The sequence below is a fragment of the Delphinapterus leucas genome, chromosome X, assembly GCF_059928025.1.
Source record: "Delphinapterus leucas isolate spDelLeu-1000000601 "Yukka" chromosome X, BTC_Dleu_Yukka2, whole genome shotgun sequence".
Taxonomy (NCBI): domain Eukaryota; kingdom Metazoa; phylum Chordata; class Mammalia; order Artiodactyla; family Monodontidae; genus Delphinapterus; species Delphinapterus leucas.
Window position 1 is genome coordinate 129,460,103 of NC_143150.1, and position 27,096 is coordinate 129,487,198.

At 41.5% G+C, this 27,096-nt stretch overlaps 1 protein-coding gene across 1 annotated transcript in view; it reads right to left on the reverse strand.

Annotated features, from left to right (window-relative positions):
* Positions 1-369: 369 nt before the first annotated feature.
* STS (steroid sulfatase) overlaps positions 370-27,096 on the reverse strand; it is a 344,330-nt gene continuing 317,603 nt past the window's right edge. Inside the window, exon 12 of the mRNA XM_089904840.1 lies at positions 370-1,046. Coding sequence (XP_089760966.1) covers positions 1,015-1,046 — 32 coding nt within the window. The 3' untranslated portion in view covers positions 370-1,014. The remainder of the gene's footprint in view (positions 1,047-27,096) is intronic.

Here is a 27,096-nt window from a genome sequence, read left to right on the forward strand (position 1 = left end):
TGGATGCATCCTACACTTCCTTGCAATGATAGATATTCTGTGCATATTTAGAAATACACATTCATGCTTGCATTGTTCTTAGCACCAGAGAAGTTATCTGATTTGCTTCTCAGTGGGCGTTTGTTGGTCAGGCTTTCTCCTTGCTAAGCCTGTTTTGCTTTATTCTAGTGTAAAACTCTCTGTCCTGTGGTCAGCTCTTTGCGCACTAGGACCTACCCTGCATGCATTTATTTACACATCTCTGGATCCATGACAAACCACACTGCAAATAATGACCATTATAAGGTTTAAGTGCTTATATAGCCAACTTATCCTGGCTTTAAAAAAAGTGTAATCTTAGTATACGGTCTTTAAACGTTGCTATTTATTTTTAAATTGAGAAACACAGAATGCTAAATTAAAAACCCTTTCAATGGTTTTGCGCCCATTTGAAAGTTTCTCTGGGCCAGGAGTATGGTGGTTGGTGATAACCAATCTTGTTCAATCCCGTCCCGTGACTTCTGACATTACTAACCATCGCCACTTCTTATTCACGTGGTCATGCCTACAGTTCATATTAACTCCTTCTCTAAATCTTACAGTGTTTACAGTCTTCAGGGCTTAACACACATGCCACGCGAGGGTAACTGCTAACAGCCCACAGCACGGGGCAGGTTTATCAGCAGAACACACGTCATGGGGGTACTCCAGGCTACAGCTTCCCCGATGATGACATGAGCTAAACGTATATACCTTTACAAGGACTCACTGAGTCTCGTGGGTCACTGAGAATGGCCCCTTCGTATCTGGGTGTCCTCAGCTATTTCCAAGGTAATGCTGTCTCTCCCAGCAAGTGCCCTACTGCCTGGACTGAGCTTCTAGGGACTTTTAGTCTTGGGTGGGAAATAAGGACAATTTGGGAGAAAAACAGAAGCTTCCTACCTTTTCTGTTTTCCAATCTGTTTTGCACTCAGCCAGGGAGGGATGGATGATTCTCAGTGCACAGATGAAAGACACACACTTTGTCCTTAGGGCCTAGGGCCCCCGTCTTCTGTCCCCATAAGTTCCTACAAGGACAAACAATAGAAAACACATTCCCATAGAGAATACAGTAAAGATTCCAATCCCACTGTCCTTGTTTCTTTTTGTATTTCCTTATTTTTTCCCAATATCTCCTTGTGGTTTTTATTTTCTTGTTTTGAGCAATACTGTTAGTTGCATACAAGTTCAGAATTTTTCATCTTTTCCTGGTGGATAAACTGTCTTTTGTGTGTGTGTGTGTGTTATGCATTATTCTTCTTTGTCTCTATTAATATTTGCCTTAAAACCTCTTTTCAACTTTTTTTAACTGAAGTATAGTTGATTTACAATGTTGTGCTAATTTCTGCTGTACAGCAAACTGATTCAGTTATACATATATATATATTCTTTTTTTATATTCTTTTACATTATGGTTTATCCCAAAAGACTAGATACAGCACCCTGTGCTCTAGAGTAGGACCTTATTGTTTATCCATTCTATATCTCATAGTTTGCATCTGCTAATACCTAACTCCCAATCCATCCCTCTCCCTCCCCCCAAAATCTCTTTTCTGAGAGTGATAATGATCATCTAAAATATCATTTTCCATCATTTCAGCTTTATATTCTTTCAGATATATATCTCATGCACACACACACACAAAGCATGTATGTACATTTTGAATTCCATTAGAATAATCTATACTTTTGTATTAGATAGGGTGGCTTATTTATTAATATACTCACAATAGTCAATAAAACTCCACTTTCATAGAGTTACTTTTTTTTTTTAATTAAATGAACTGGGTGTGGGATGAGCATGTTACTCAGGGCTTAAATATGTTTCAGGCAAGTGTGAGTAGCCTGTAATCCAGGCTTCAGAAAAGGGTCAATAACTATCTATCTCACTGCTGACTGTGGTTTTCCCTCACCGGGTAGTGGTAATCACTCCAGATTAAATAACAGTGGTGGAAGTTCTGGGTCTAGTGATTGCCTGGGTCAGTAACTGATTCCAGGAATGACGGAATTGATTGGTGCTTATGTGATAAGTTCAGTTTGGTATGATTCGGGCCAGGAGAATATTAGAACCTATGCATAATTTCCTGTTATCTTACCATCCCCAAATATTCTCCATAAAGACTTATGTCCTAAAAATGTTATGTATTTATGTTTTGATAAATTATCATTAATAAAAATGCCATGAAAGCTCAATCACAAGTGTTAACATGTGAGTCACTATCGTTTTAGGAATTAGGAAAAGGTAATTTTCAGTTTAGATACATATGTGAAGATAGAAGAGGATTGATATAACTAATACATTTTCAAAAATATCTATCACGTTGAGGTTAAAATTCTTTGGCAAGGATGAAATATAAATAATAATTTAAGCAGGAAAGAATAATAATGTAAAACATCCTACTGTTATAGGAGAGTTTTTTCATATACTTTTAAGTGGAAAATACAGTTGATTCTTGAACAATAGGAGGGTTGGGGGGCCCACCCCCAAACGGTTGAAAATCTGTATAAAATTCCATATATATATATCTCATATATAACAGTCCATATCTGTGGTTTCACATCCATGGATACAACCAACAATGGATTCTGTAAGACTGTAGCATGTATTTACTGAAAATAATCCATGTATAAGTGAACGCTGCCAGTTCAAATCCACGTTGTTCAAGGGTCAACTGTAGTTGTCAAATCACCATGATACAAAGATAAAATTGGATACATTTATAAGAGCAATGTAAGAGTTTTAATGTGTCAGATGTATACACAACTGAAAACTATATTATTTTTAAATATTTAAATTCATAATGAAGGACTTTAAATTCTAGTTAAAAAGTATCATGCTGGGGCTTCCCTGGTGGTGCAGTGGTTGAGAGTCCACCTGCCGATGCAGGGGACACGGGTTCGTGCCCCGGTCCGGGAAGATCCCACATGCCGCGGAGCGGCTGGGCCCGTGAGCCATGGCCGCTGGGCCTGCGCGACCGGAGCCTGTGCTCCGCAACGGGAGAGGCCAGAACGGTGAGAGGCCCGCGTACCACACACACACAAAAAAAGTATCATGCTGAAGAATGAAATAATATTTCAGACTAATATCAGCTGTCAATATTGATGCTTAAATACTAAACAAAATATTATCAAAAAGAATCTAACACAACATTGAAAAGATGCCACGACCAAGTGGGATTCATTCAAAGAATGCAAGCAAGGACCCAAAATATTTCCACGGCTATTCAAAATTATGCTGGAGATGTCTGCTAATGCAAAGGGATAAAATAAAAAAACTAGAGGCATAAGGATTAGAAAAACAAATAAATCCCAATTGTTTTGCAGGTGATACCTGGAAATTTTAGAAAATCAATGATATAACTAATCCAAACAATAAAATAATTGAATAAATTAGCTATAAAAATTAACATTAAAAGTCGTTCTTACATGCCCAAAGTAGTTAATATTACAGAAAACTCCATGTACAAAAACACCTAAGAAGTTAATATGTCTAGGAATCAACTTAAAAAGAAATGTACCAAAAGAAATCTATAATAGAAAATTGCAAAAACCTCCTGAAAGAAAAAAAAAGTGGTTTGAACACATGGTAAAAATCCTTGAATAGGACGACAGATGTCAATTCTAGTTAATTTATAAAATTAATGTTATCACGGTAAAAAAAACTCAGAAACTGTCTTAGGGAGTTAGATTAGCTGACAAGGAAATATATGTGGAATAACCAGCATGTGAGGACATCCAGAAAAACCCCTGGTGAGGTGTGAAAAATGTGATAAAGGATCTATAGTGAAATGTGTCATAGGCAGATGAACAGACAACAGGACTAGAGCAACAGAACTAAATATCTAGAACTAGACACACAAACATAAGGAAGTTCAGTGCCTGATAAAAGGGGCATCACAAACCACTGGGCAAAGGTGAACTATTTTTAATAAAAGGTGATGGGACAACTGGGTAACCATTTGGAAAACGGGACATTTGGATCCATCTCCTTCCTACACACGGATAAACTTCAAATGAATCAGGTATCTAAGCATACGTGCATCTCTACACGTGCCTAAGTGCATTCACACCTACATCCATGCAAACACACAAGTTCTGGAGGAAAAGTGAACTAATTCTCCCATAAATTTGGTGTGGGGTAACATTTTCTAAACATCACTCAAAATCCAAATACAACCAAAGGTTGATACATTTGACTATATAATTTTAGAAACATATTTGCAGGACAGACACACACACAAAATGCCACTAAGTCATGAGATCAGGCAAACTGAGGATAAATATTTGCAACATAATAGATACGGGGCAAATATTCTTAATACTAACTGTGAAAATCAATGGAAAGCAACGTTAAAAACAATTCATGGAGAACAAGTCCAAGTAAACTGGTTGTACAAATGAGCAAAACATGAAATATACTTAGACACCATTCCTCACCTATCACATTGGGGGAAAAAAACTTAAAGTTTGGGAACACACAGGCTTTGAGAGACCCCTGTATAGTCTTCGTTGGGACGCAAACTGAGACAACTCTTCTGGGGGGAGAATCAGGTATATGTGTGTGTGTATGTGTGCTTTCATAAATGTGAATATAAGAATATATATATATTTAATTCTCAGGAACCCCTACTTTTAAGAACCGGAACCAAGATGGTGAAGCGTCATCAATCCTCAGTCCAAGAAAAGCAGTTGGTAACAGAGTCAATCCAGGGCACACAGTGGATGACCGAGTCAGTCCCTGGCAAACAGCTGATGATGGAGACTGACTGAAATATCCTCAGAGGAGGGAAAACAGCCTATGAACAAATCACTGCAAGGTAAATAGGTGATAATGAGACGGCAGGAAATGAGGGCTCCCCTGAGTCTGTGGAAGACAGATGATGACCCAGTCACTCCAAGGGAAACGGTTAAGGACACCACTCCAGGGAAAAGAGTCGTTAACCGAGTCAGTCCAGGGGTACATAGTTGATGAACGAGTCAGCCCAGGGAAAAATAGTCGATGACTGAGTCATTCCAGGCAAAAGAGTAGACGAAGAGTCAGTCCAGGGGAAAGAGCTGTTAATTTAGTCAGTCCAGGGGTAAACAGCCAATGACCGAGTCAGTCCATGGAAAAGAGTCGATGACCCAGTCAGCCCAGGGGTAAACAGTCAATGACCAGAGCTAACCCAGGGGCAAAGAGTCAATCACCAACTCAGTCCAGGAGAAACAATAAATTATGAAATCAATTCATGGACGGTATTTATGACAAAATAAAAATTCTCCCCATACAGGATAACAATAAATGATGGTGTCATTGCCAAAAACCAAACTAAAACAAGAACCAAACAACAGATGAGGAAATGACAATGTTTCTCTCAGTCCAGGGAAGACAACTGACAACGGAAACACTGCAGGGAACAGTCCAGAGAAAAGAGTGAATGAAGAGTCAGTCCAGGAGAAACAGTTGTTAACTTAGTCAGTCCAAGGGTGAGTAGTCAATGACCGAGTCAGTCCAGGGGAAAATAGTCGATGACTGAGTCAGTCCAGGGAAAAGAGTCAATAACCGAGTCAGTCCAGGGGTAAGTAGTCAATGACGGCATCGGTCCAGGGAAAAATAGTCAATGACCGAGTCAGTTCAGGGAAAAAAGTCGATAACCCAGTCAGTCCAGGGGTAAGTAGTCAAGGACCGAGTCAGTCCAGTTTAAAAGAGTCTATGACCAAGTCAGCCCAGGGAGAAATAGTCGATGACCGAGTAAGTCCAGGGAAAAAAGCCAATGACCAAGTCAGTCCAGGAGTAAATAGTTGATGACCAAGTTAACTCAGGGAGAAACAGCTGATGACTAAATCAATCCAGGGAAAACAGTCAATGACCAACTCAACCCAGGGACGACACTTGACGACAAAATAAAAATTCCCCCTATACAGTATAACAATAAATGATAGCATCATTCCAAAAAAAACAAACTAAAAAAGGATAGAAAACAGTTGACAAAATGACAATATTTTTCTCAGTCCAGAGAATACAACTGACAAAGGAATCACTGCAGGGAACATAGTCCATGACTGAGTCAGGCAAGGAAAAAGAGTTGATAACCGAGTCAGCCCAGGGATAAATAATCAATGACTGAATCAGTTAAGGGACCATAGTCAAGATGGCGTTGGTGCAGGGGACACAATCATGACCACATGACAGTGTGATTCCTCACTCCAGGGAATACAGTCGATGGCTGAGTCACTGCAGAGAAAATTGTTGACTGGATGGCAGGTAGTGATTGCCTCAGTCCAGGGAAACTAGGTACCACCGAGATAGGTCAGTATTAAGGATGCCATTGATGAGGACAAAAGAGCACACAGTTGTACAGACCAAACCCCACCCGTATCTAGAGCACAGGCCTCCCAGACTGTCCCCTCCTGTCAAGTTTCAGTCCAGCTCTATGCCCACCACAATCAAGCCCATGCTGAGCTCACACTTTCTCCAACAAACATTTGTCTTGCCTTTTCCAGAACCTCACAAGGATGGAACCCTATAGTGGATAGTCATTTTGGTCAAGCTCCTTTCATTCCACCCCACATTTTCCATAGAATTTTCTTTTCTTTTCTTTTTTCTTCCTTTCTTTCTTTCCTTCCTTCCTTCCTTTCTTCTGTGTTGGGTCTTCATTGCTGCACATGGGCTTTCTTTAGTTGTGGCGAGCAGGGGCTACTCTTCGTTGTGGTGTGCGGGCCTCTCATTGCGGTGGCTTCTCTTGTTGCGGAGCATGGGCTCTAGGCACGCAGGCTTCAGTAGTTGTGGCTCGCGGGTTCTAGAGTGCAGGCTAAGTAGTTGTGGCCCACCGGCTTAGTTGCTCCACGGCGTGTGGAATCTTCCTGGACCAGGGCTCGAACCCGTGTCCCCTGCCTTGGCAGGTGGGTTCTCAACCACTGCGCCACCAGGGAAGCCCCAAGTCTTTTGTCTTTTAAAACACTGTACTGCGCGTCTTTATCATCAAGGTGTAAGTCTTCTTCATAGACTGTGAATTTCTGCCCTTTGTCAGATACTTGTTTTAGGAATGTTTTCTCCCAGTCTCTGTCTTGCCTGTTGGCTTTGTCCCTGACACTGTTGATGAGCCCTGTGTACTCTGAGGTGTCTCCTCTCTGGCTGGTGTAGATGTGAATGACTCCCATCCTTGGGTGAGTTCTGCTGGGTCTCTACTCTCAGTGTAGACACAGAAGCAGAGTCTTGACCCAGAGACCTCACTGCAGCTCTCGGAGCTCCCTCTGTGTGCTGGTCCCTCCTCCCCATGACTGCGCCTCGTAAATCCTGGCAATCTCAGCCTCCGCACACTTTGAACCCAGTTCTCTGTGACCTCAATTCAGCACAAATACATGTTTAGCTTCCTCCTCCCTTGAACCAAGATCTAGAAACTGGCTTGGACAGGAAACTGGGGCCAACTGACTGCTTACTTCGTTAGGTCCCTTATCTCAAGGATCAAAGTCCTGTTGCCCGGTGTCCAAAGTCTGAACACCATTGTTTGTATCTTTCCAGCTCTCGAATTGATTACAGTGAGAAGGCAAATTCCTTAGCACTTAATCCTTCATAAGCAGAAGCAGAAGTTTCCATAATTCCTTCATTACGTTTCTCTTTCTGATACAAATGTGAATCATCTGTGCTAAAACCTGCTAGTTTTAAATTAAGACGACCATTAGGATATGATCGTCTTCAAGAATGGGACATCCATCTTCCCCAGTATGCAATAAACACGCATCTATGTAACTGGTGACTGTTCACTTGTCTTCTGTGTCATTGCAGAGTTCAACTCACAGCCCGGCACTCTCTGGATATTCAGGAAATACTGTTGAACTACTGAGAGCAATTTCAAGGCCATTAATTTACTTGTCACCTTAACCAGCTTTAACCAGCTTGGTTAAAAAACAAACAAACAAACAAAAAGTCCTTTTACCCACATTCCCTTCCCCTGCCAATAAATCTGTGGTCTGCTGCATTTTGTTTGGTTACTCAAAACTCTTTTCTGCATTATGTAAAGCTGTAAATTGTCATTTCCTGTTCTTTTTTTCCCTCTTTGCACTGACTCACAAATCCTTTTATTAGCATCCTTCACCTATCACTTCTCTATTTTGTACTATTTCATGCTAATGGCACAAATCACATGGCCAAGACCTCTTAAGAGGACAGTCAGATTTGTCTTTTTACTGAGGTTTTTGAGTATCAAATAACTTGAAGTATTGTCTCTCCTTTTTGTCCTTAAATGAATATGAATTCAACTATCTGTGAATAACTTGTATTTACAGTTTCTTAAAATATAATTTATAGCTTGTTCACTATAAAACTTAGGCTCAGAAAATGCTTCTTCTCGTCCAATGTAGCAATAAAGATGCTTTCAATTAACACTGGAAGACCCAAAACAAAATGACTTAAAAATAGGAAAAAAGTATTCGCTGCATAACAAAAAGCTGGTAATAAGGTGACTCCAGAATCAATAAGTTAGTCTGTTCAATTTTCTTCTAATAGTATATATTTTTCATTATAAAACTCATCTGGAATTTGCTTATAAATGTGGCTGGATGTAGTCTTTGTTTGTTTGTTTGTTTTTATTCCATTTAGATAGCCAATGATGACAGAGCCATTTAGCAAAAAAATTAGTTTGTTGCTACTGAATTAAACTGTTGCCTTGATTACATATGTACTTAATCTGCATTAATTGTTATGTACTGAATGTCTGTGTATGTGTGTGTATGTGTATATTCATACAGAGTAATCACTTACATTTAATTAATGTATTTATCCATTTCTTCACTAATATTAGCTATTTTAATTAACAGGGACTTTATAGTAAATTTTAATTTCTGATAAATCACATCAGCACCCAAACACACAGCCATCATTGCACAAACACTATTCTGTTTTCACAATATCCTTGGCTATTACTGAACGTGAAGAATATTTAATGCTTTTCCTCCTCTCCTCCCCATGCATTGGGATTTTACTGGTATGCATTCAATTGACATATTTGTGTTTTTATAAAATTAGATATTCAAATCCAGGACAATGGACTATGTCTACATATATTCAGGATTTATTCTGTACTTAACAAAATACATATAAATTCTAAAGCCCTATTATTAAATTTAGCTCTGTGAGCAAACCATTTTCAGCATTATTATGAGTTGGTAATTTTTTCATTGTTTTCCTAAGAGATTATTAACAACTGCAGAAAAAAAAATCTATTGATTTGCGTATTTAACTTGTATTGATGTTAATTTACCCTGATAGGATTGGCTTAATTCTAGTTTGTTTTTACTAGTGTTCAAATGGTCTGCAAATATAAATAATTTTGTCTCTTGATCTAATATTAAAATAAATTTTATTGTCCTCTTCTGCGCTTTATTATTGAAACTAAACAAAGCGAGTTTAACAATAGTAATGAAAACTGATGTCACAGTTCTGTACCTAACTGGGATAGATATTTTCCAAAATCTCACTATTTGATTGATGATTGTTGTCTGAAGTAAATAAAATTCATCATATTCAAGCAGTTTGCTTTCCATATATGTTTCACTTAGATTTTTTTTAAAATTTATTTATTTTTGGCTGTGTTGGGTCTTCGCTGATGCACGGGGGCTTTCTCTAGTTTCAGCGAGCGGGGGCTACTCTTCGTTGTGGTGTGCAGCCTTCTCATTGTGGTAGCTTCGCTCTCTCTCTTTTTTTTTAATTTAATTATTTTATTTTATTTTATTTATTTGTTAACATCTTTATTGTAGTATAATTGCTTTACAGCGTTGTGTTAGTTTCTGCTTTATAACAAACTGAGTCAGCTATATGGGAGATGCATGTGGTGGCTTCTCTTATTGCAGAGCACAGGCTCTAGGCATGCGGGCTTCAGAAGTTGTGACACATGGGCTCAGTAGTTATGGCTTGCAGGCTCTAGAGCTCAGGCTCAGTAGTTCTGGCGCACAGGCTCAGTTTCTCCACGGCGTGTGGGATCTTCCCAGACCAGGGATCGAACCCTGCATTGGCAGGTGGATTCTTGACCACTGTGCCACCAGGGAAGTCCAGATTCTTTTTCTTTTTTTGGTAAGGACTATTTTATTGATCAAATATCTATCTAGTTACTTGGATTTTCCTCTTTCAATTTTTTTTTTTTTTTTGCAGTACGCGGGCCTCTCACTGTTGTGGCCTCTCCCGTTGCGGAGCACATGCTCCAGACGCGCAGGCTCAGCGGCCATGGCTCACGGGACCAGCCGCTCCGCGGCACGTGGGATCTTCCCAGACAGGGGCACGAACCCATGTCCCCTGCATCGGCAGGCGGACTCTCAACCACTGCGCCACCAGGGAAGCCCCTCTTTCAATTTTTATTATCATTAATTGTATTCATATAATTTCTGAAGTTGAAATTTTTTCATTCATGAAATAAATTTTACTTGATTATATTATTCTTTGGGGCTAAACCTATGTGATGTCTGCCACCATTTTATTTAGAATTTTTCATCTGTGTTCATAAAGGACATTATTCTATTTTGTAGTTTTAAATGATACCGCCCAGTTTTTAAATTATTGCCATACATGAATAAAATGAATTTGGAAAAGTTGCATATTTTCTACTGAAAGGGAGCAGATTATGTCACCCCAAATCATGCCACTTTGGCGTAAGGATTGATTTGAGCTGAAGGCAACTGAGAAGAAGCAGATACAAGAAAAACTCTCTGTCCTCCACTATTTGTTTGAAAGCAAGACATAGATTTCCAGCTTTATGAGGGAGGACAAAATTAATCCCAGAGGCAACTATAGACTCCATCAGCCCAGAGAAGGCACCAGAAGAATCTATATAACAAATTCTACTCATTAGCCTTGACTTCCACCCTTAGAAGCATAAGACTGCTTTCCTTCTTCCTGCCATTTCTCCAAAAATTCATTGTTCTTTTCTGAAGATGCTCTGCAAGCTGGACTTCTAAGCCACTTGGAGGAGTTACACATTTCCCCTGGGCATCTTCCTTGTATGCAAGAGGTAGACATGTTAAGAAACTCATGTTGTCGTTTTGTTAATCTGTCTTTTATTACAGGGTTCCCAGCCAAGAACTCAGAAGGGAAAATTATTTCTCCTCCTTTACGCTATTGTCTAGAATATTTTAAAGCAGAGCTCTCAATATCCAAAACATGGAAGGAACCTAAATGCACATCCACAGAGGGATGGATAAAGAAGATGTGGTACATACCTAAAATGGAATACTATGCAGCCATGAAAAAGAATGAAATAAGGCCACTTGCAGCAACATAGATGGACCTCGAGACGATCATACTAAGTGAAGTAAATCAGACACAGAAAGACAAATATCACATGATATCACTTATATGCAGAAGCTAAAAAAAGGGTACAAATGAACTTATTTACAAAACAGAAATACAGTCACAGCTGTAGAAAACAAACTTACTGTTACCAACAGGGTAAGGGGGGAGGGACAAATTGGGAGATTAGGATTGACATATATACACTACTTATGTAAGATAGATAACTAACAAGGACCTGCTGTAGAGCACAGGGAGCTCTACTCAATACTCTGTAATGACCTATATGGGAAAGGACCTAAAAAAAGAGCGGATATATGTATATGTATAACTGAATCACTTTGCTGTACACCTGAAACTAACACAATACTGGAAATCAACTATACTCTCATAAAAATTTATTTTAAAAAACCCACAAAATAGGGCTTCCCTGGTGGTGCAGTGGTTGGGAGTCTGCCTGCCGATGCAGGGGACGCGGGTTCGTGCCCCGGTCTGGGACGATCCCACGTGCCGTGGAGCGGCTGGGCCCGTGAGCCATGGCCGCCGGGCCTGCGCATCCGGAGCCTGTGCTCCGCAACGGGAGAGGCCACAGCAGTGAGAGGCCCGCGTACCGCAAAAAAAAAAAAAAACAACCACAAAATAAAAGTCAATATTTAAATGGGAAAATAAAATAAAATAAAATAAAGCAGACCTCTCAAATGTTAGCATGCATAAGGATCACCTGGAAAGCCTGTTAGATTATAGATTTATCCCTTCCTCACCCCTGCAGCATTGTCCCAAGTTTCCTTTCAGTGATACTGATGTGATCCACAAGGATTTTCTTTTCTAACAAGTTTCCAGGTGATGTTATGATGCTGGCACACCACCACTTTTAGAAACACTGGTATAAATTACATCAGAATTATTAATTAAATAAGGATAGATATCAGTCGGCCATAAAACCAGCTACCACAATTTTTAATAACAGATTTTTTTAGAGGTTATGAAAGTTTTCTATTATACCTTGTGAAGGTCAATTTTGGAAGGTTATGCTTTCCTAGAAATTCATCTATTTCCCCTGCATAATCAAGTAAGTTGAACTTAATATTTTCTTTATTATTCTTCCATTAAACTTTAAACATTTTCTTAAATTAAGGCGTTCTCTACATTAGCCTGCATTTCTAAATGGTTTGGGAGGTCTGTGATACTCTACACAGTTCAAAATTGAAGGGGTGCGTATTTTGTTTTGTTTTGCATTTTTCAATGACAAAGGCTATATTTCCCAAATAATTAAATCATTTATTATTATAGAATTATTATTACTTGGATATATCCCAAATCTAAGAGTTGACAGTTCCTCACAGCTAATTAGTGAAAGGTGATCAATTATTATCACAAAGCATGTTTTCTGTCCCAAGCATGACAAGCTACATAAAAGTAGATTTGCAAAACCCAGCATACCGTAAACTAGAAAACAATGCCTTAAGTTATCTAGTCCTAGGGTCCAGTGTGCAATCCCATGTCTAGTGTGCAATCCCATGTCTAGATACAATGATAGGACACTATGAAATCCTCAGCATCATGAGCCATGAAATCATCTCCATTGGCAGAAACCACTTCCCTAAAAACTTGAACAGCATTTACTATCATGTTCCTCTAAAATTATGGTGCTCAGAAACTCTTGCTCTGATTCTGAAATGGACCAGTTAGCCTGGTCCAACAATGGATGAATTTTCTGGACTCATCGTAATTAACAGTATCCCATTAAATTCTTCCAGGTTAAAGGTGGGAGCAAAGTGTTTTTGTGAATCTTACCAACATTTCACACTCTGTGGGTGTTCAGTGAAGTACTTCTCTGTAATACAAGGCCACCAGGTCACTTGGAGGAACTTCAAGGGCTCACCATAAAAATACAGACTTTGGGAGCCTTCCCTGGCCGTCCAGTGGTTAAGACTCCACGCTTGCCCTGCAGTGGGTGCAGGTTCAATCCCTGGTCGGGGAACTAAGATGCAGCATGCCATGCCACATGGCCAAAAAGTTAAAAAAAAAAAAAAGACTTTGGGAGTCATTCATGACTCTTCACCCCTGCCGGGTTATCACCTGGAATTGCATTTCCTGCTCAGTTTGTGAAATGCACCAGCCAGGAATTGCTTTGTTTGCTTATAATTTGAGATGGAACCGAATTGCATGAAATACAAAGGTGGGTTCTGGAAATGTTTGAGAATTCCTGCCTCGCAGCTTTAAAGAACAGTAGTATTCTTTCAAAATCTACTCCAAGACCCAAGTATCTCTGCTTCTGTTTCTGTTTCCACAGCAATATCTCAAAGATGACTTTTTTGGTTCAATGCTAATCGTGGTCTCTCCTAAAAATCCAATGCCAACTCCACCCACTTTCCCTCTTTCTTTCAGAACTAAAATCCTCTAAATCTGCTGAGATGGTCTTACTCTTCCCTCTCAGTTTTCTTTTCTTATCAAATTTGCCCTATAGTGTTTTTACGACTCCCACATTTTTACCTCTTACTTTGTTGCTGTTGATAAGTGTTTCCTGTGTAGCATCCTTTATCCTTATTTCCACAGTACAATGACACTTTATGGTCAACTTTTGGAAAAACTTCTTCTAGGATATTTCAAATTGTGTGTGACTCTCTGTGGCTTTCCAATCCTTGCTTTTTTTTCTTTTTCTTTTTGGCTGCATTGTGTGGCCTGTGGGATCCTAGTTCCCCGACTAGAGATCAAACCGGGACCCTCAGCAGCGAGAGAGGGGAGTCCCAACCACTGGACTGCCAGAGAAGTCCAATTCTTGCTTTAGCCGTAACATTCTTTAAAAAAAGAAAGCGGGCTTCCCTGGTGGCGCAGTGGTTGAGAGTCCGCCTGCCGATGCAGGGGACACGGGTTCGTGCCCCGGTCCGGGAAGATCCCACGTGCGCCGGAGCGGCTGGTCCCGTGAGCCATGGCCGCTGAGCCTGCGCCTCCGGATCCTGTGCTCCGCAGCGCGAGAGGCCACAACAGTGAGAGGCCCGCGTACCGCAAAAAAAAAAAAAAAAAAAAAAGAGAAAGCAACTCTATTCAATGCATCTCTGTCATAGTCGTGGGGTGGAACACATTGTAGGTGTCAGCGTGCTTTGAATCATACTGAATCTTGGTGGGTTTTTTGTTTTTTCAGGATGTATTTCTGTTTCTCCAATATCCTCATTATAAATCTTTACCTCTGGAAACTCTCCCTGAATCACATTATCAAGCCCTCTCCCTACCGCCAGTTCACTGTAATTTTACTCTTTTTCTAGGTGATGAAAGAAATCGGGCATGTCCAGTTCTCAGTTTCTACAGTTTCACATAAAAAAATGAACAGCATAGGAATCGCAAAGAAACGATGTCTTTTAAACAGTACTCTGTGTTTTCTTTAATTGAAATGATAGTTTTTAACAAGCTGTTCTTGTTTACTCATAACTAGTTTGGTAAATAAGAACAGTTGAGTTTTACGCCTGACTGAATAAACTAAGTGGAGATTTAAACAAAAGTATTTTATATTCAGAGCATTAGATCCAACCAACATGCTTCCAAGCCCACAGAACACATGGCCTTACCACAAGAGATCAATTTCCCCACTTGAAAAGATAACTTAGCAACCAAGACCCATGAAAGAACAATGAAAGGTCACTCACAACTTTCCAAGATAACGACCATGCCCACTTACATTAATACATCTAAAAACCAGGAGGTGTAGAAACCATATACTGGCATTTGCTTTGAGATTTTAAAAAAATGCATGGTACAGTCTGTAATCTCAATTTTATTTGCAAAGTCACACCTCTCATGACTCCACTGACTAAAGCTGGGGTTGAGGGCATTTGGCCCAAACCATGCCCCAGAATTAGAAGTTTCAGAGGTAGCCAAGGATTCCATCCATGTAAAGCTCCCCAGCTGAGGTTCAGGATCATCTCTGTTACAGAACACTATTTCACCACAAGTTCTCAAACTCTATCATCTCGGGATCCTGTGACATCCTTAGAGGCAGCTTAGGACATTATATCTTGAGTGGTTTAGCCCAGTGGAAATGAAAACTGAGACGTTCCTATAATATTTACTTAGCAATGCTATTGTCAAGACATAAATAATGTATTTGTGGAAAATAAACAGATTTTGCAGAACAAAATGAAGACACGAGAAGAGTTACTGTTTTGTGCTCTTGGCAGTCTCTTTAATACCTGGCTTTCTAGCAGACGCCCAGATTCTAACGTGCATCCCTGCACTCAATCTGTTGTCATGGTTGGAGGGCTATGAATGAAATCCACTCTTGTACAGACATGTAGTTGGAAACGCCTTTTTTCAGAGTGCTGTGGACATTCTTCTTTGATGCTTCATCCAAACTCTGAAAATGAGTCGTTTCTTAAAGATTACTTGAAAACGACCTTTTCATATCCTGTCTTCTTAAAAAGCATAGGTCTGTCTTGCATTTTCAGTGGATCTTTGAGCCAGGCATGATTTTATAACAGCATGTGTGATTCATTTTCAAAATACTGCTTCCGAACATTATAAAGATCTTCTAAATATTCACACACGGTACCAAGTAGCATTAAACATCTCATTTGTTAAAATCACCACGAATCTCCTCAGAATAGTCTGTGAGTACTGGGAAGCTGTTGAACGTTATCATGGGGAATAATTGCTGTCAGTTGTTACCCTTGGGGTGACCAGCTCATTTGTTCACTTCCAAAAACATGTCTTCCAAATCCTCAAGTCTGAAGTTTCTCTAGCAGTCAAGGGAAAATGATATTCCATGGAAAAAAGGTGTCTAGTTCACCACACAACTCAAATAATGGCACGAGTGCCCCCTCTCACCAAAACCATGATATTCTTATATCAGGACTTGATACACACCTCCCCTTCTGTCATACAGGCTATTGAGAAGGCATATACCCCAGAAATGAGGATTAAGATTCTTTCGTACTCCATTGAGGACATTCTGAAGTGAAACAGACTTGTTGCCAGCTACCTACATAAGCAGAAAGAGGGGTTCCCTGGAGGTCCAGGGGCAAAGACTCCGTGCTCCCAATGCAGGGGGCCTGGTTTTGATCCCTGGTCAGGGAACTAGATCCCACATGTATGCCGCAACTAAAGATCCCCCATGCCGCAATGAAGATCCCACGTGCTGCAACTAAGACCCGGCACTGCCAAATAAATAAATAAATAAATAAATTTTTTTAAAAACAAAAAGAAGCAAAGGGCTCCCCTGGTGGCGCAGCGGTTGAGAGTCCGCCTGCCGATGCAGGGGACACGGGTTCGTGCCTCGGTCCGGGAAGATCCCACATGCCGCGGAGCGGCTAGGCCCATGAGCCATGGCCGCTGAGCCTGCGCATCCAGAGCCTGTGCTCCGCAACGGGAGAGGCCACAACAGTGAAAGGCCCGCGTACCGCAAAAAAAAAAAAAAAAAAAAGAAGCAGAAAGACTAAAACAATACACAGTTTTACTATCACTGAATTAATTTGTGCTAAGGTACCCACAGTTTTGCATTGCACAAAACCAACCCAGTGAAAAAAGGCAAATATTACTTTAGCATTATTAGCAAAACGGTTTTGACTTAACCCCTAAGAAAGTTTGAAGACTCCCAGGGGTCCATGAGTGACAGTTAATAAGAACCCCCAACTTAATACCTTGGGAGAGCCCAGTTCCCACAAATATTTTTCACTATATAAGATGTATTTTTTTCTTCCCTTGGAAATTATTACCTCCTAATTGCTCTTACATTGCACAGATTTTTTTTTTTTTTTTTTTTTTTTGCGGTACACGGGCCTCTCACTGTTGTGGCCTCTCCCGTTGCGGAGCACAGGCTCCGGACGTGCAGGCTCAGCGGCCATGGCTCACGGGCCCAGCTGCTCCACGGCACGTGGGAGCTTCCCAGACCGGGGCACGAACCCAGGTCCCCTGCATCAGCAGGTGGACTCTCAACTGCTGCGCCACCAGGGAAGCCCTCATTGCACAGATTTTTAAAGGCCCATGTCTGATGTTAAGAAAATTGTCTTGATGCATGCCTGGTCTCCTACTACACTCGAAGCATTTGCATATGCAAAGTCGGCTACAGTCTCTTCGGGTCAGGAAAGCATCTTGGGAAAGCAGCCGAGTGAATGCAAAATCGTTGTCATGCATCACCATCGTCCAATCTCCAGAATGAACAGGATTACACTCCTAGTAACTATATAGGAATAGATATACTCAAGATTTATTGCACAGTGATGGACTTGGAGGCGGTGTAGAAGGATTGCTTGCCTGGAGAAACTGAATGAAGTTGGCTCAGGAAAGAGCAGAATGTACAGGAAGTGTTCATGCCAAAATCCATCACTGGACATCTTCAAAGAGGCTAGTGGTTCCAGGAGAACTCTTAGAACTGAGTTCTAAGGATGGATTCCAGGGAAAAGGCAGAAGTGGTTCAGAAAAGAGAAAAGGCAAAGCTCTAATGGCTTCTATGATCTCCCTTTTGCGTGTTGACCAGCACGGCCAATTGACAACTCGGATAACACGGAGATATTTGCTAGTAGCAGTGAATGCTGCAAAGACCGTTTCCTATACCCTTCACTTTCTCCCTCTCTTGACCTTAGAGCATATAGATACCAAGGAACCCTCCCAACCTTGAGCGTCGTAACACACGTTAAAGCTTAGGTGAACCACTGAAGACAGAAGCTGGATTTCCAACAACCCTGGAGATCAGATCTGCTCTACGTGGTCCTTTATCCTGACCAAACCGTGACATTCTCTTTACCTCTAAAATCAGACCGGAGAAAAAACAGCTCTCTTGGGAACCACCATGGGTGCTTTCTTTGGCATATGCTTAAAAGAAACACTTTTGAGAATTTGAGGAAGTATGTGGCTCCTTTACATGCACACGTGCACACACACAATTTTATCCAGTATCAGGTGATTCTTAGACTCTCTAACGTTTGTGCATGATGCTGAGTTAGTTAAGAACCCCTAGATGCTGAGTTAAGAACCCCTAGATGCTGAGTTAAGAACCCCTAGATGCTGAGTTAGTTAAGAACCCCTAGATGCTGAGTTAAGAATCCCTAGATGCTGAGTTAAGAACCCCTAGATGCTGAGTTAAGAACCCCTAGATGCTGAGTTAAGAAGCCCTAGATGCTGAGTTAAGAAGCCCTAGATGCTGAGTTGAGAACCCCTAGATGCTGAGTTAGTTAAGAACCCCTAGATGCTGAGTTAAGAATCCCTAGATGCTGAGTTAAGAACCCCTAGATGCTGAGTTAAGAACCCCTAGATGCTGAGTTAAGAACCCCTAGATGCTGAGTTAAGAAGCCCTAGATGCTGAGTTAAGAAGCCCTAGATGCTGAGTTGAGAACCCCTAGATGCTGAGTTGAGAACCCCTAGATGCTGAGTTAGTTAAGAACCCCTAGATGCTGAGTTAAGAACCCCTAGATGCTGAGTTAAGAAGCCTTAGATGCTGAGTTGAGAACCCCTAGATGCTGAGTTGAGAACCCCTAGATGCTGAGTTAAGAACCCCTAGATTAAGGGTACGAGGCAGGTTTTATCCCAAAGTTGGAACACTCTCCGAGCACCTTTAATTGAACGTGTTGGGAGATCCCAGTCCCACGTGAGTGTGTGGATGTTATTATTAACTCCTGACACAATACTTGCGAGTTATTTTCTGAAACTGTCGATGTGGGGACACTTAAATGTAGTTCCCATGGTTGGTCCTTTAAGCACAAAAGGTAGCAGGCAAAGCGGTCCTGAACTAGCTCTGCGCCTCATTTCTCGTGTCAGTCTTCAGCTTATAACGATGCAAATGAAACCTCGCCGTTTGCTAGACCTCATAATTCATGCCCTACGTGATATCAGTCGACAACTGTTCATTGAAACACTGCCATGTAGGCAGGGCTCTGCCAGGCCCTCCCAATCCACGGTAAGGCACACCTTATCAAGAAACACACAGTAAGAATGAAGATTCAAGATTCATAGTATGTGAGTGTGTTTCGTGTTTGGTAACTGCAGTCATTGCTGCTTTTGTTGTGGTCGGCCATCTACAATGCTTGGTGTCAGTTGATTTCTCTCTTGTAAAAATAAAATACAGTGTGTGTGTGTGTGTGTGTGTGTGTGTGTGAAAAAACAAAAGACTCATAGTAGGAGGGATGAGTGAAAAGGAAAAGACTAGATGTAATCTAGTGCTGAATTGCAGAATATCAGTCAGAGGTGCTACAGGGTTCGGGGACAGGGGACTTAAGTAAGGTGCATCACTCCCTTGCAGAAATTGGGTCTAAGCTAAATGGCTCAAGGCAGAGTGAGGTTACTGCCTAATTTCTAGGTCTGGTTCTTCTAGGGGAAGTTGGGTCCCATTCCTTGAAGTCTCCATGGACACACGATCTGGGGTCTACAGAGTATTAGCTTGATGGATTAAAGATGTTTGACTTTTTTTTTTTTCTTTCCAAAGCAAGAAGCATTCTGATGAGGGTTGCAGGAAACTCAACATGAAAAACACAAGAAGAGGGACTTCCCTGGTGGTGTGGTCGTTAAGCGTCTGCCTACCAATGCAGGGGACACAAGTTCAATCCCTGGTCCAGGAAGATCCCACATGCCACAGAGAAACTAAGCCCGTGCACCACAACTACTGAGCCTGCGCTCTAGAGCCCGCAAGCCGCAACTACTGAGCCCACGTGCCACAACTACTGAAGCCCATGCACCCTAGAGCCCTCGTGCTGCAACTACTGAGCCTACGTGCTGCAACTACTGAAGTCCGTGCACTCTAGTGCCCACATGCCGCAACTACTGAGCCCGCCTGCTGCAACTGCTGAAGCCCGCGCGCCTAGAGCCCATGCTCCGCAACAAGAGAAGCCACCGCAATGAGGAGCCTGCGCACCGCAACGAAGAGTAGCCCCCGCTCACCGCAACTAGAGAAAGCCCGCGCACAGCAACAAAGGCCCAACGCAGCCGAAAATAAAATAAAATAAAGATATGTCTAAAAAAAAAGAAAAGAAAAACACAAAAAGATATATCCTGTAAACAGAATGGCAATGAATGCATCTTCCAGCTAAGGAATTCTCTCACAGACAGTCCCTTTTCTCTGACATCTTTTCCATAGCCTGTGCACATTAACCAAGAGGAAGAGCATATTTATAAACCTAACTGGACCTGCTATTGTCTACTATGCTTATATCAGATTATAAACAGCCCGAGAAACAGGTATACTTTGTATCTGGTGCCATTATTCAATTCACTGGACAAGTGTTTACTGAATATCTTCTGCTAGTCCAGAAATGCAGCATATGGTATGCATGTGGACTTGTGTATGGGGGCTCAGGGAAAGATGGATGGGAGGAGAAAAATGCAAGAATAAATACCATATGGTTTATCCTCCCACAGAGTTCCCAGGCTAGGCGGCAGAGAGCTGCAGACACGCGTTACCGTAACGCCACGTCATTACACTGCAAGAGAGGAGTCTTGAAAACACTGAAGGAGCTGGGATAAGCTCTGTTGAAGCACCCTCTTGACACCCGGTAAATGAGAACTGGATGAGAAAGGAGTTCAGCTGACGAGCCAAGGTGCCTTCCTGCACTGCAGAAAGCAGCACATCAAGTGGAAATCAATACACAAGACACTATGGACAGTTGACTGGGATATAAGACTTCACTGACCCTCAGAGAAGTACGACTAATTAACGTGTGGCATGTTCCAGGGAAATGGAGGTGGACTTTCTTACTGAATGCTTTGTTCAACTTCAGGAACAGGATATGTCAGTAAACAATAAAAAGAAATTGGAGAAATATTAACAAAATGAGTGCAGAGAGCCACAAAGATAGAACCTACCATATTGACAAAATAAGTAACACGGTGATTTCATTTAAAAGGCAAATGAAGCTAAAGGAAGCTGACAGCCGAATCTTTCAACGCACTACACTAAGAGAGGATGTGAGCATTGTATTCCAGGGCAGTGACCGTCATCTCAAAAGCTGGTTTTCCTTCTGAGCTATTCGAATGGTGTGGTCCCATTTTGGGTGGAGGTGCCTTCAGGGTTATATACCTTGGTCAGTGTCTAATCTCACTGGATAGGCAATGACAAATGATTTTGTACCTACTGTATAGCTAACTTGTATGTCTCGTCCTATACACTTGTTAATGGCAGTTTTAATGGCACAGGCACTCCAGTCACCAGAACATCAAAACGCTCGTGGTACAGAAAGAGCTGGACAAGTGTGCTGGCTGGTGGTTGTCTATACTGTCGCTCTGGAAAGGACTGGGCTGACTTAGTAGAAGACGCTTTTGATCCAGGGAATGAGCGGGCTTCATACATTTTTTTATTGGTGAATAACTAAAAACCCGCACTTTCTTTTCACAAAGTCACTTACGAAATCATCTAACTCGGCCAAAACAAATTCACTTCACCTGCGACCTTTAAGAGTGATTAATTTCAAATTTCTCATTAAGGCTGTTCTGACTGTCCTTAGTCGGATTCTGCCCTAATATGAACCACCTCCAAACTAGAACACACCTTTCTCCAGCCGCTGTCTGTCTCTACTCTTTCTCTTGCTTGGAACGCCACCGGAGCGGCACAGGTGAAGCTACTTCCCAATTTTAACGGTTAGAATATAATGCTTATTCTCTCACAACACAGAATTCCCTGACCTTAAGCCTCCCTCACCTACGAAGTCCAGACTTCATAACTGTGAAATCCAGGCCCATGACAGGCTCACTTTTCCAACCGTAGGTCTCCGTTTTTACTTTCATGCATCCCAGCTGACAAACCAGATACCGAATTCCCTTATGCGTGTACTGTGCCTTAATGGCCTCCTTTAAGACTTTCTCAAACACAGGATATGTTTATCTCATCAACAGAATGTAACCAAGTAAGCCTTGTCACTCACGTGCACCGAACACTGAATTCCTGTCTTCCCCTCTGATTTTGGCACTGTGGTAGCGGAGCGCTCCATGACCCACCTTGGATAATCTCTAGCCAGCTCCAAGGTTCCCCCCACCCCTATTTTTTTTTTTTTTTTTTTGCGGTACGCGGGCCTCTAACTGCCGTGGCCTCTCCCGTTGCGGAGCACAGGCTCCGGACGCGCAGGCTCAGTGGCCATGGCTCAGGGGCCCAGCCGCTCCGCGGCATGTGGGATCTTCCCGGACCAGGGCATGAACCCGTGTCCCCTGCATCGGCAGGTGAACTCTCAACCACTGTGCCACCAGGGAAGCCCCCCCACCCCTATTTTAAGACCACAACTCAACACCCTGGGGACCACCCTCAAACTAAGAGGGTGTGGGAATCAGCGGATAAGTTGCCCCCATGTTCATATCCTTGCTTACAGAAAGATTTTACCAAAAATGTCTCAATGGCCTTTTGTAAGAGGTTCAACTACGACCTCTCTCTCTGATCCACTTTTAATATTAACTGGTAGTATGGCTGGCTAGACGGATACAAAATTAATGTCCTACTGGCCTTTCTTTTTATAAAGAAATACAAGAGAAGTATGTTTTAGAAGTATCTTTTCTGTAAGCAATGTTTCAAAAGTCAATAGCCGAAGATTTGGGGTGACTATCCAGAAACCGTTAAAAAGAAAAACCAGCTCCACTGTAATTTTATCTGAAGAAGCGGTTGAAACAGAAACGGAAATGGCCTTCAAACACAGAAGACTGCTTTCGTGCCATTTCTCTGTTTTATGTTCAAAAGCGTTTATTTTCAGAAACATTGTCTGTCTTTTCCTTTCTGAGGGATCAAATTCCCAACTTGTGCTCGAGTCTCTCTTTGCTTAAATGGCCTTAGAATTAAACACTGCAATGCCTTGCTTCTTCAAAGCATCCACCTCCCACTCCAGTGAAATTCCTGGAGAGACTAAGGGGTGTCTTTCAGAACAGACGACACCAAAAGACCTTCACAGTTTCTCCGAGAAACGTGGATGACAAAGCAACATCACACGTGTCTAACCAGACTGCTTCATCTTCTATTCCTTTCCCTACAGATGCCCATAGGTAAGAAAACCGTATTATAAGGGAGAGAGCCTTCAGAGGTCTGTGCCTAGGATCACCTGGGGCAGCAGGATAAAAACCCAGACAGAATAACCCCACACAAAGAGCCCCTGGCATTAACTATGCTGATGTTCACCTGCCTCCGCTTAGATGGAACAAATTACAGGGCAAAGCTATTCAGCTGTACAGACTTGCCCTGAATCTTGTCCCTTCTCCAAAACCATCTGATAAACTGCCTTCCGATTGCTAAAATCTCCCCTGGGATGGTATTAGAGATTACCCTCAGAGCTTGTTTCTATACAGAGTCAACTCTGCAATGGGCTGGCCATGGACCTCTGCTTTCCCAACCCCCGGAATCCTGCACCCATGTCTCTGCCTTGCTGACTGACGTTTCTGCTCGGCTTTTCAGATATACCAGAGGGGGCCATAAAAAAAGAACGAAAACTAACAATGCTGGGCTTCCTGAGAAACTGATTCTCAATTATTAATAAAAAAACAAACAAAAAACATTACTTTTTTACTCTTTGAGAGGAAGTTCATGTGGCTTATTCCCCGTTTCCCTCAGATAGAAACAACTATAGTGCAAAATGGAAATTAACTCGTGTTAACTACAATCCTGGCAAGGAGTGCAGTCGGCCCTACTTGCATCTGTCTGTATTAGGAACCATCTCAAGTTTGGGGAAATACACAAAGACACTCCCCCTGCCCCATGAAAGCAAACAGAGGCTGGTTTTCAGAGCCTGCTATAGAAAGAGAGTCAGCCACCATCACCTAAATCTGTAATATTCTCTAAAGCAGGCAGAGTAGAAAACAGTATAGAGAGAAAAGGGATGGATTCAGATGTGCACTGATTGGAGGCTATTAGCTTGAGGGCATGGAGGCAGATAACTAGAAAGGGGGTACCTCATGTGTCAGTTTGGGGAGCATCCTTCCCCTTCTCTGGTGGGTCCTGGATTGGCAGAGAGGCCAAAACATTAGAGACCCATTCTGTTGGAGAAGCTGTGTAGAGCTGCTTGCTTGAGTCTGTGACAGGTCTGAGTTCTATTGCCATATATGGTCTGTCCATTGTCTGTGTTTTCAAGTCTCTAAAGTTCATTTCCAAAGCCACACCACTTAAAAACGATGACGAGTTAAGGCTAGTAATGTATGTACAAGAACAAAATAGATTTTAAAGAAATGATAAACTGCAGATCATCTGTTAGCCAAACCAACAGCCTTTCAGGATGATCATAAATGTAAGTTACTACCATAATTCCTAGAGGCTATAAACATTGGAAGAGATCTTGGTGGTGTTTGGGACTGATTCTTTAATTTTCCATATAATGAGGAACAGAATGTCCTCATTTCTAAAATGCAGAACAGAATGGCAAATTGATTTGCCCAAGGACATACAACTGATAAAAGGCATGGTCTGCGTGAGTCGTTCCATGCTTAGTGTGTACAAATCAAGATGCTCTCTCTAAAATATTATCATGGGGGGTCTTCTCCGGGGGTCCTCTCTTCAGTGAAGCTTTACTTTAAATCTGAAATCCACATGTTAAGTTAGGTAGAACTAGAGTTGTAGCCATACGTAAAACTTGTACTTGGCATTCTGTTCACCTAATATAAACTATTTGGGAATTCCCTGGCAGTCCAGTGGGTAGGACTCCGTGCTTTCACGTTCAAGGGCGCAGGTTCAATCCCTGGTCGGGGAACTAAGATTCCATGAGCTGCATGGCGCAGACAAAAAACAAACAAAAAAAAAAGGTAAACTATTTGACTGCTACTGTAAAAGGGTAATGTCCAATTCTGCGTGTTAGAATGAGCCATTCAACAAACGTACACAGACTCTGACTTATTCTATGATGGACAACACCACACCTTGACAGGCATATCGAATGTGTTTGCAGAGTTCCCAACTTCAATATTTATCGAAGATGGCAAAAAGCAACTCTTAACTAGTTACGGTTAATAACCTAAAAACGTAAGGTGAGCCTGTCATGTAATGAAAGACAAGAGCATCATTAGATAATTGTCTATGTGAGGGAGATTCTGTGTGTTTTGTTTTAAGCGTTATTGTGGCGCTGCAGTTACTCATTCCCCTCCTTTGATTTCCTGTGCATATTGAAAGAAGAGAAGTCTATTTCTAGAGAGGGGATCTTGCAAACAATGATCGAAGTGTAAATGCATATGCAAATTCAGCCCTTCACCTTACTACCTCGCTGGCTAATGCTTGTTGGCAGCCACTTCCAAGGTTTATGCTGATTAGCAAACGATCTCAAATAATTATTATTTCATCTACAATTACAATGATTCGGAGCCATGGCTTCCAGACCAGAGACTACTGCCTCTCATCCCGGGTCCTCTCCTCTGGAATTATGCCACTTCATACAGCCCAAATTACCAGTGACCGCACCTCCCTTTAAATAAATCTCCATAAACTCTCCCCTTGATGAAATCGCAAGCCAGGATCTCTCGATGGCTACAAGACCCAAAAGGGCATAAAACTCACAAATAGGGTCTGTGATGTGGTGAGAAAAACCTCATGTACCCTCATTTGATTTCTAACTCCCCCCACTTAGACGTTTTCCAAACCACCGTCACATGTGTTAGCTTTCCAAATTCATACTTGCTGTCTGAAATCAGAATTCTCGGAACACTCAAGACAGTGTTTCAAGGAAATAATTTCAAAATAATTACAAGATAAGACGGAAGCGGCAGCGTATTGCTTTCTGAGGTACAGAAAAGACGAAAAGGTATATTTCACACTTGAGAGGAACAAACTGACCCAATAGAATAGCCTAAACAATGTGGCATGTGATTTAAGAACTCAGACACCGGTATTAACTAAATGTGGTAAAGTAACACCACTGTAGCAGGGAATGGGTTGGGTTGTTTGCAATTTTTTAAAAAAGCCTACCATTTTAAAGCAAATCCTTGTTTCAGCTGCCATGTAGAAAGTAGAAGGGTAGGACTCTTAACTCCCGGCAGACACTTAATTACATTTGTTGAATGAATGAAAGAATGCATGCCTTAATGAATGGCTACAATGAAAACTGAAGAAAAAAAAAAAAAAAGATGAATAAAGGCAGTTGAATGAGTTCCTTTCCAGAATCCTTTGGGGTAAGAGGGAAGGGGTATGTGCATTAGTTACGTATGTTGGCACATTTTAGCAAAGTTTAAAAATCCTTCCATAACCTTTCAGGGGCCTGTGTGGTACATATTCACAACTTCCATTCCCCTAATCATATTTTCCTGACAAAGGGTACTTAATACAAACCCCACGGATGACACTGACGGGAGAGTCTTGTATGAGAAGCTGCCACATACCAGACCTCCAGCAAATAACTTTTATATCATGAACATCCATTTTCTCATTTCTAAAATGTGCACAGTAAGATCCACCTGCAGGGTGGCCGTAAGGGTGAAGGACAATTTCAATCAAGTCCCTTAAAACACAGTAGGTTTGCCGACTAAAAGTGGCTATCACCATTAAACCCACCTGAATAAATTCCCCCTCAACCGGCCCAGGTGATTTTATGAATCTTGACATGCCCTCTAAGAATATGTTACATCTTCTTTGCTTGAATAAGTGCACGGTTTATTTAAAGTGCACTTTTCTTTGAAGTCTTTGTGTTTTTTCCCTTATCCAAATGTAAAGCGAAAATATTTTGAATTACTCCTGAGAATGTGCATGAACCAATTTTCTAATATAAGAAACATATATTTTCCTCATTTAATACACTGGACTATTGGTTGCATTGTTATATTGACAACTTGCATGTTTATTAACAGAAAAATCTGGGGGCTGTGTTTAATTTTTTTTTCCATGCAACTGTGGTTTCTGAAAAGTGTAATGCCCTTTTCTAGTCTCAACATTTGTGTCCATGTTCCATGGAAGGATGTACTAA